The following is a 9957-nucleotide window of genomic DNA, read 5'->3' on the forward strand; positions in this document are numbered from 1 at the left end:
CAAAAAGAATTATCTCCAAAGCACTGTTTACAAGCAGTAGAACAGCCAGCCCTGCCCTCCCGAGGAAAGTCCGTTCAATACATTTCTCTCCTGTCACATTCACTGAGGCCTCAGATGACGTGAGGGGTGGGGGGTGATGTCATGGGGCCTGGGGGTGATGTCATGGGGCCTGAGACCCAAATCAAAGGAGATCAAAAGTGAACATAAGATGATTAGAAAAAAGAACAAAAAAAACACAAAAAAGAGGCTAATTTGTTATACAGTAGGCCTACAAGAAAATGTAACATGGGCGAGCACACACACACAAAAAAGATCAAAATATCTAAATCTACTTGTGCATGTTGGGCAAATCAAATCACTTCACGGTGTTTATGATGATGATTATTATCATGAATAATCTTTATAACAACAATAATCATAATAATAATATAATAATATATTATTATATAATAATCTTAACAACAACAATAATTGTAACACTTACCGAAATGTTTAAATTAATTCAAAAAAAGTAAAGGGCAATAGTGGCTATGCCCCCAGAAAAGTATAACATTATTCTAGTCTTATAAGATCCACCCGGTAACATGAAGATGGAGGTCTGGTTCTCTCATTTAGTAGATCTTACATCAGGGAATCAGAGCGGGGAACATATTCTTTCAAATAATCAGTCTCTTTTTCAAGTCCAGCATGCATCTCATCGTAGCAGAACATGGTGGGAAGGGCGTACGTAAGAGCAGGGTTGTTTTGTAACAGTGGTCCGGGAATAATGCGCTCTTCTGAAATCCAAACCAAGAACGCTGGCTTTCATGGTGCATCCGTGGAACGAGGTACACATCTTGAGGCAAATTTATATGAGTTCATCATACAAACCTAATACTGTGAGAATCTAAAACCAACATCATACTGTAGTTAATAAAAGATTGTTTTCCTTAATGGATTTGAAATGTTAGTAAAACATCAACATATGAAATAGCGAGGGTTGTTTACTTTTTCTCTTTTTTTAAAATCTCGTCATTATATTAGATTAAATATCGATGACGTAATTGTCCCTCCCAAGTACATTCAACATGACAATCCAGAAGCATGAGAAATGAGTGTTAAAACGCTGATATACTCTCTGCAGAAGAGAAATCTACACACGAGGTTGAAAGTTTGTTCCATTCGAATGCAAAATAACTTCTTGACCTCATTATTACATTTAGTTTGTTCTTTTTATTTGTTTGTTGTTGTTTACTAGGGGTAATGCATAGCAGGATCCTCCATCCATCCCTCTGTGGCGTCGTTCTCGTCACACATGGCTTTCATAGATCACTTGACCAGGAGGGATCTTATTGGCTGCCTCTGGCTCCGCCTCAGGCTCCGCCTGTTCCTGCTCGGCGCCCTGCTCGGCAGGCTCCTCCTCCTCCACCTCCACCTCCGTGTGCAGGGGAGCCGACGGGGGGGGAGGAGGGGAGGAGGGGGGCGCGGCCTCCGGCGGCGGGGGCGTGGCGTCGGCGCCGCAGTACTCCGGGACGGCCAGCGGGGGGTGGACGGACACCTGGATGGCGATGTGGCGCGGCTGCTCGTGGAGCGAGGCGTCGTCGGAGTCCGCCGCCGGCGAGCCGCTGCGCTCCCTCTCCCTCTCCCTCCGCTCGCGCTCCTGCAGGATGGTGAAGACGTCGGCGGCGCCCAGCGACGCCACCAGGCAGTCCGAGTCGCGGTGCCCCTCAGGCGCCTGCCGGACGAAGGTGTGCCGCATCTCGTCAACGCCCACCACCTCCAGGATCTCCTCCATGAACGTGCGGCAGTTCATGATGAGCGGGGGCAGCGGGATGCTCCTCGCCAGCTCCTCGATGTAGCGCGCAAACTCCATGGTCTTGAACTGCGTGACCTTGGCCAGCTCCAGCGTCTTGGCCGAGGTGATGATGGGGATGCGCTTGGCGATCTCGAAGGCCTTCTGGAGCTTCTCGGCGCCCTCGGTGCGGAAGAAGTCGTTGATGGCCTTCTCCGTCTTCTTCAGGTGGCTGGACATCATGCACAGGCGCGTGATGTTGAGCGCCATGATGATGGCGAAGGTGACCAGGCAGACCACCATGTAGTAGACGCCCATGTCGCCCTTGGTGATGACCACGCGCAGCGTCACCGTGCAGTTGGCGGCGCCGTGCACGTTGGACGCCACGCACGTGTACTTGCCGCGGTCGGTGAAGGTGATGCCGGTGATGTTGAGGACGCCGTCGTCCAGGAGCCACCATTTGCCGTCTACGGAGGGAGGGAGGGAGGGAGGGAGGGAGGGAGGGAGGGAGGGAGGGAGGGAGGGAGAGAGGGAGGGAGAGAGAGAGGGAGGGAGGGAGAGAGGGAGAGAGGGAGGGAGGGAGGGAGGGAGAGAGGGAGGGAGGGAGGGAGAGAGGGAGAGAGGGAGAGAGGGAGGGAAAGAGAGGAGGAGAGGAAGTGAGACATAATGTTTTTTTTGTGTTTTATTTAATCTGGTCATAGTAGCCGGTCAGAATAGGGTTTGGGAAAATGTAGTCCCAGACACGACCATCTTGTTTCTACACAGGTGTATCCATTTCTCTGATTGGCTCTACTGCATAGAATCCTATGCAATCAGACGAATAGATACACCTGTGTAGAAACAAGATGGTCGTGTCTGGGACTACATTTCCCATCCAGCGCATGTTAAGATTATGTACGGTGTTGTGAAAGCGTGACGACAGCGCGATACGCGGTCTATGGATGTAGTCTCAGGCGGGATGTACTGAGCTGAAGCAGCAGAGATGCACGCTGGCTAGGCCTGTCTCCAGCTGCAGTGGGCCATGACGTTCATTAGGCTTTTTATAGCATCTCTCCCTCTGCGAGAAGCCAGAGACGAGGTCTTTGAGGCTGAGCCAGAGATGCTGAGTGGGCTTCTTCGCGCCTCGAGGGCCATAACTCACTATATTTCAGGAATCAGCCCCAATGATGAAAACATATTATATTTTTGGCACACGCCACTCCGGTTAGATCCGCTCAATAGCAGCTCACCCTTCCGGGACCTATCAACGGAACCCTGGATGGAACAAACCGCCTGCAATTCCAATTCATTTCCATTAAGTGGTTCCACTGAGAGGCAATACTAGAACTCCTCCACACAGCGCACACACACAGCGCACACACACACACACACAGTGCACACACACGCGCACAGCGCACACACACAGCGCACACACAGCGCACACACACGCACACACACACAGCGCACACACACAGCGCACACACACAGCGCACACATACGCGCGCACACACACAGCGCACACACACACAGCGCACACTCGCGCGCACACACGGGAACGACTAGAAGAGCGCCTCTTTGCACGGCTCACTGCGACCTGTTAAAGGACTAGTTTGGCGTTTCGCATCATAAACCCTGTTATAAGGATATTTACCATCATATAAAACGGTCCATATCAAATTTTTGACATTCTGAGATATTATGTCACAGCTAAGTACACAATGGATCTCTATGGGTTTATGATGCTAAATACCAAACTAGTCCTTTAAGACTATATGAAATGAGAGCCATAGAATTGGTGGAGACCTCGTAATCGCTTTCCTGCGTTCAGTATTGAAACAGAGGAGGGGCATGTGAGGTCTGCGGGGGAAGCAGTGGTGAGTCTGGTGAAATGGAGACAGAACTTCAACACAAACGGGCTAAGCTACTGTATGTAAATGTGGAGGTACAGAGAGGAAACCGACGAGGCTTGTTGTAAACACCTCCCAAAATGTCTCCTGATCTCCTTGATAAAAAAACTAATCTTGATATTGGACGGATGCTGAAGGACTAGTGTCTTTATTCTACTCTACATTCTATTCAGGCGTTCTCTCACACGTCAAGCGGATAGTGTTTCGATATCACAAGTCACAAGGTTAGAGCCGGTAACAGAAACACCACAGGTCTTCCTACCAGAGTCTACCTGCCATCCGTGCGTCTAAACCCTCGACCTGCAGGCTGTATTACTGTGTTGATGACTCGACAGCGGCGGACGGGTGACCTCATTTCTTTCACTTCCTGTCTCCAGATTCTATCTGCGCGTCCTGAGTGGGAGGGTGGGAGGGGGGAACCTGGAGGTCGAGCCGCCGCGTCTGTAGAGCCTGCAGAACCGCGCTATCCGCAGAACCGCGCTATCCACAGAACCCGCGCTATCCGCGCCCCCGCGTCCGGCCTAGGGTGCGTCGTGTCTCTTGAAAAGCCGAATGGGGGCGTTCTTAAATGACCTCGGCCCCCTGTGAAGCGCTGGAGGCTTTCTGACGCAGGAGTAGGCCGACGTTCTCTCTGAGGGCGTGCGGTGATATCCACACAGTGCACCTGGCACTTCCTTAATGATGATGTGGCTGTAACTGTGTGTGTGTGTAACTGTGTGTGTGTGTGTGTGTGTGTGTGTGTGTGTGTGTGTGTGTGTGTGTGCAGGGGTGAAAATTAACTTTTTGGCTCACGGTGAATCACCTGCCAAGGGGACTGTAGATGAAAAAATCTACCATCCAAGTATTTTTTTTTTTTTTTAAGATAGCCTTCCGAAATCTAGTCGCCAATTGGAAATTCTACCTGCATTTGGCCGGTGGCAGGTGTTCATTTTCAGCCCTGTGTGTGTGTGTGTGTGTGTGTGTGCGCCTGGCAAGCAATAGAAAAAAGAGATCTCTCTCGAGCGTGGTGAAAACCTAGTATATAAAAGCAAGATAAGTTACGGGTGGCAGTAATAACAAGCCCATACCTGCCCCAACAGATCAGGAGCAAAGCTTGTTGAATTAAAAACTACCCACACGCCATCTGATTGGCTGAAGCACCACATTCCAAATCAGATCAGAATCCCATTCGCCTTATTCCCCTCAGGTCAGTCTGACGTAATTGGGGGTGCGGATGCAGAAGTGCCCGATGACTTCACTGTAAAAACACCACTTCAAGAACCAAAATAGTCAAAATAACAGGCTGAATACACTACCGGGGTTACAAACTCATCATTACCCGACTCTGATTGTTTTTCACTGCCGTTGTTTTCGCGTTTGGAAATACATGGAGGTGAATGAGCCATAGTTAGCCGTCAGCTGCATTCACTCCCATGTATTTCCAAACGCGAAAACAACGGCAGTGAAAAACAATCAGAGTCTGGTAATGATGAGTTTGTAACCCCGAAGTGAATACGGCGAATTAAGAGAGCGATGTCCTTTGGAACCTTGGGGAACCACTGTCACGTTCCTGGCAACGCGGGTGCCGTGTGTGTTCAGATCCCAGCGCTATTGTTGATTCGCCGAGGGTGAGTGGCGTGGACGAGTTCCAACAGGTCTCCTCGGATAACCGGCGCCCAAACAGACCTGCCCGTTCAGCATTCCTTCCGAGTGGGTCTGCAGGAGAGAACTCCTTCCGACTCTCACTTGCAGGTGAACGCGGGGGCAGCTGATCAATGCCGGTATGGGTAACGTGCACAAGTGCAACGGTAGCGTATATCAGTCGCAACCGGCTTCTCTATTCTCATTCCTGCGACAGTCTATCCTTTCATTCTTGCCTAGATACTGTGTTCAAAGCCATTAATATCCAATGAGCCAGGCTATTGGGTGACTGGCTGTGTATTGTGTACAATGTATCATGTATCTTGCATAATTGGCTCCCATGACTACTGAGCCCACAAGTGTGGTAGGAAATGTATTAATGTGTAGTCGTTGTCGCCGTGGTGGTTTCGAGGAAAGAGGTGATTATATTGGGATTCTCTGGACTGACAGCGTCACCGCTGTGATAATCTCTACAGGCGTCATAGCTAGCCTATGATGTCATTGTTGACAGCCTGAAGAATGACCTTCCAACGCGCTCCCCCACCCCCCCTCTCTCTCTCTCTCACTCAGTAGTATACACACAGAAGGGCGTTCTATGTTCTATGTTCTTGGCCTGACTGACAGGAGCCTGCCTCAGACCATGCATTCAGCTGGGCGGACCAAGGCTCATGGCTGAAATGCAAACGCTGGTAAATCCAGACCCGAGGTGATTTGAATAGCTCCTCCTCTTTCACGCACACACACACAGGGCCTCGTGTGTCACTATGTTTTTGTATTTCTCCAGCGTCGTTTTCCTCATTCCCTCATGAACAGAACGAGTATATTTGCGGCGCTAGCGCCAGGGACCTTCACAGAGGTTCGGCCCGAGATGGTCCTCGGCGTGTCGCTGCCGTGAGGAGGCTTCCGTCTACTTACCGCTCGTCTCGGTGTCTAGCAGCACCCCGTGGGAGTTGAACCACTTTATGCTGGGGAACGGTTCTCCGGTGACATTGCAGTCTATCAGCGCACAGTTCCCCTCCCGGGCGATGATCTGGCTGGTTCCCTTGAACACCACGGGGACGTATCCGCCATCTGGCGCCGTGCCGTTCCTCGTACCGTTCACATCGGAGAACCGGGCCCCGGCGGGGTAGATGGAAATGACGGACAGCAGGATGCTAAACGCGTAGGTACTTGCCCGACTCATTTTTTTTTTCTCAGCTGACTGACGGTCGGTAGCTATCGGCCCAAAAAGAGTTTCGTTGGTCATTCCACGCGCATCTTCAATCTTTCGCAGACTGGCTATCTGCTGCTGGTGACGGCGTTTAGTTCCGACCCGACTTCAAACGTTTCACTGAAACGGAAAAATTGAGACCCCATTAATAAGGTTGAGCAGAAGAACATTCTTCCTCTACCTACCCTGACATTCCTGGCAGCTTTAACTGCACCAACCAAAATCATCCATACAAAACATTCAGACACACTAAAAGGCTTAGCCAATGTCCAGGTCAGTACACTATTCCGGACTGTACCACCCTGCCAAGGGCCATTCACTTGATGTACATTACTGCATCTACAGACAATATTATTTCGTTACTAACCAAAGTGAAGACATTTTTTGAAAGATGAAAGCCTTTTCTCTGAGGTGGCTACAGTTGTACCCCCCATCTTTTAAATAAAAAACGACTTTTTGCACCACATGTGGTATCCACTAGCCTGGCACTGCGACCTTGATCACGTGATCTCTCTCCACATAAAGGAACAGCATGTGAGATCACGTGATTAGGGTCGCGAAGCCAGGCTAGTGGACATCTGTGGTTATGTGCTGTTTAAGGGTAAAAAAAATGATTTTATATAAAAGGTGGGGGCTTCAAATGTAGCCACCTCGGAGAAAAGGCTTTAATCTTTCGAAAAATGTCTTCACTTTGGTTAGTAACGAAATAATATTGTCTGTAGATGCAGTAATGTACATCAAGTGAATGGCCCTTGGCAGGGTGGTACAGTCCGGAATAGCCGTGGTGTTGCAACACCAATCGGTGCATCATCTATGTTCTACTGACAGTACAATAATAATTATCCTACTACAGTACTTTATTTGCATTCAAACCGGGTCTACTAAATTATACGCAATCTTTATTCATACCCTTTAAAACAATTAAAACATCAATGTAATGGGAATAGCGGAACATGTTGACGGTATAGTGAGTCTAGTAGCACAGGACATGTTTGTCCAGCTGGCAAACGAACCTGGCAACCTAGCTAAGGTTAACTGGTCTGTAGCTATACATTTGATGCCATAATGCATAATAAATAATAAAAAGCGTTTAAAAGATATCTTCCCAAAACAATTTTTACAGACTGATTATTTTCAGTGACACGAGAGAAGCGCCATTGCGACACTCCCAGACTGGATACGTTAAGGTTAGCAGGCAGACAACAAGCTAGCTGGCTAGTGGCTAGCTCTGTTAAGATCACATTATCTCGCTGACTAACGATTTCACACAACAACGGCTTGTATACTTACATCATAACTGTCCATCTTCTAAACGCAGATGTTCACTAACATCCCGAGCAGATGAGAGACGAAAGGCCGTCGACTTTGAACAATCCGCTATTCTTCTCTCTCTCTCCTCCTCCAGCTGGCTGCCCGCTATACTGCCTGCTCTACTAGAACCAGCATCAGGATCTGGGTGGGTCTCTGGACACGTAAACACGGAGCCACATCCGTGAAAGTCTTTTGTAAAAAAGAAAAAATATATATATATACCTTCTAAAGTGTATTGCTTATTCTTTAACATACAGCACCAATGTACAAAAAAATGTAGATAAAAATAAAAGCTATGCAAATTTGGTAGTCAACGAGCATAGACACAAACTAAGAAATTAAAGCAAACAAAACAAAGAAACATAGGCCTACCTAAGTCAATAATCATGCACATTCAAATAAAAATAACGCTTATTAGAGCTATCGTGGCTTATCATGTTTATTAAATCGTCTGTCTCTCTCTCTCTCCCTCTCCCCCCTCTGGCTTCAGATAAGCTTCAGTCTACCGCCTCTGGGCTGTTTGCCAACAACCACTGGAGGAAAGATCTGATGGACTGATGGACTGGCCAACAGTACTTATGGAAGGCAAGGCAAGGCAAGTTTATTTATATAGCACATTTCAGCCACAGGGCAATTCAAGGTGCTTTACATGAGACATTAAAAGCATTAAAACAAAAAGCAAGACATTAAAGACATTTAAAACAAAAGGCAGGACAAATTAAAAGCATTAAAACAAAAAGCAAGTCATTATAGACATTTAAACAAAAAGCAGGACAAATAGAATACAGGAATAAAAGTTACAGTGCAGTATACTGATAAACATAGCTCCTCTTAGAAAGCAGTGGCAAAAAGAAAAGTCTTCAGGCTTGTTTTAAAAACAATGGAAGCTTCATGCAGTGGTCAAATGGCTGGGCACTTCATTTGTGGTGCCGAGGAAGCCGCTGCCCTTTGTTTACCGATACAGTAGATCTACTGTAAGTAAACATCACATAAGATAGTTTTACTAGTAAGTAAATGTGGGAAATAACCACTTTCTTCCAATTAAATCATGCCAGGCATAAAGCAAACAACAGGCGACTACATATTCACACAGTAAACAAAGTGCTGGTCAGAAGAGTTTGCTCAGGTCAGACTTTACGGAGGGCTATCCAGGGTGAATTATTGACTGACTGAGGCTGTAGTAATGGCATGGAACTGAGACACCATAAAAAGGGTCAGACAGACAACCAATCGATCAATCCATGAATCCATAGGCTAGGCTACTAAACTCACTTCAGAAACTCAATATTCAGAAGCGTTGTTGTTGTTTTTTTTACACACTAGTAGGCTACTACGGGTACTCAGGGTAGTCAAGTTCATGGAAATGCCAATTCAATTAGGCTATAGCACAGATATAGACCTAGCCAAACTATCTTGCAAGTTACAAAACGCCTCACGGTATGACATACTCATAATATCCATTAAGGCTGAGCATGTCAGCTGTTCATAAACAAACGCTTGCGCTACCATAAACACTGGCCCCGTGTCCTCAGCTCAGCTCATGGTGTCACCCGGTCGGTCCAGAGGTCACCTGTCATGTCATGTCACCCTTCAGAGTCAAGTGTGACTAAACGCCCCGCCGCTGTGAACCGGCGTGACGCTCTCAATTAGTCATCGCCATGACAACCAGAGGGGTGACTGGTCGGTGCTGCACCGACACCGTTAACGAGGACAGCTCAATTAGTCAAGCCACCGATTAATGAACAAAACATGAAATAAAATGTGAGAGCGTTAAAAATCTTTTAATTTATTGTTCTTGACAATCATGACTGTCTTACATTGATCAATCAACAGTTCCATTATTTCCAACAAGACACCCGGCTACAATAAATTAGGGCCTTGAAAACCTTAAAAAGGTTGTTCAGAGACCAATCTGAAGTAATATTTGGTTGCAGCACGAGTAGAGTGCACTGGACCAGGCTAACGAGGGCAGTGAACGATGGAAGGATAATCACGTCTACTCAGATGAGTGTATCTGCCTCGAAGTGAACCGGTTGCCTGTAATAAATCCATCTCTTGTCTTTGTAAAATGCTTTGTGTCTTCTCTGCAGTGTATCCCTGTCATTGGGCCTCCCTGATGAGGGAAGACAGCCTCTTGAAAGCCTGTTGAGAACAAAAGA

The 9957-nt window shown here is 47.5% G+C and overlaps 2 protein-coding genes across 2 annotated transcripts in view; both read right to left on the reverse strand.

Moving 5' to 3' along the window:
- Nucleotides 1–7927, reverse strand: mfap3l (microfibril associated protein 3 like). Its single transcript, XM_084452143.1, has 3 exons — nucleotides 7778–7927; nucleotides 6193–6607; nucleotides 1–2238 (listed from the first exon to the last, which is right to left on the reverse strand). The coding sequence occupies exons 2-3, from the start codon at nucleotides 6521–6523 to the stop codon at nucleotides 1289–1291; spliced, it is 1281 nt and encodes a 426-aa protein (XP_084308269.1). The 5' UTR covers nucleotides 6524–6607; nucleotides 7778–7927; the 3' UTR covers nucleotides 1–1288.
- Nucleotides 7928–9701: 1774 nt separating this feature from the next.
- aadat (aminoadipate aminotransferase) overlaps nucleotides 9702–9957 on the reverse strand; it is an 8566-nt gene continuing 8310 nt past the window's right edge. The window contains 1 exon segment of the mRNA XM_084451549.1: nucleotides 9702–9940. Within this exon segment, the coding sequence (XP_084307675.1) occupies nucleotides 9899–9940 (42 nt within the window). The 3' untranslated portion in view covers nucleotides 9702–9898.

This window comes from Borostomias antarcticus (genome assembly GCF_949987555.1).
Source record: "Borostomias antarcticus genome assembly, chromosome: 17".
NCBI classification, from domain to species: Eukaryota; Metazoa; Chordata; class Actinopteri; order Stomiiformes; family Stomiidae; genus Borostomias; species Borostomias antarcticus.

Excerpts from the sequence above, each read along its gene's own strand:
- mfap3l (XM_084452143.1), bottom strand. The coding sequence starts at position 6,523 with ATGACCAACGAAACTCTTTTTGGGCCGATAGCTACCGACCGTCAGTCA. Across the intron at positions 2,239-6,192 it reads GCTAGACACCGAGACGAGCG|ACGGCAAATGGTGGCTCCTG; the intron begins GTAAGTAGACGG and ends CTCCCTCCGTAG.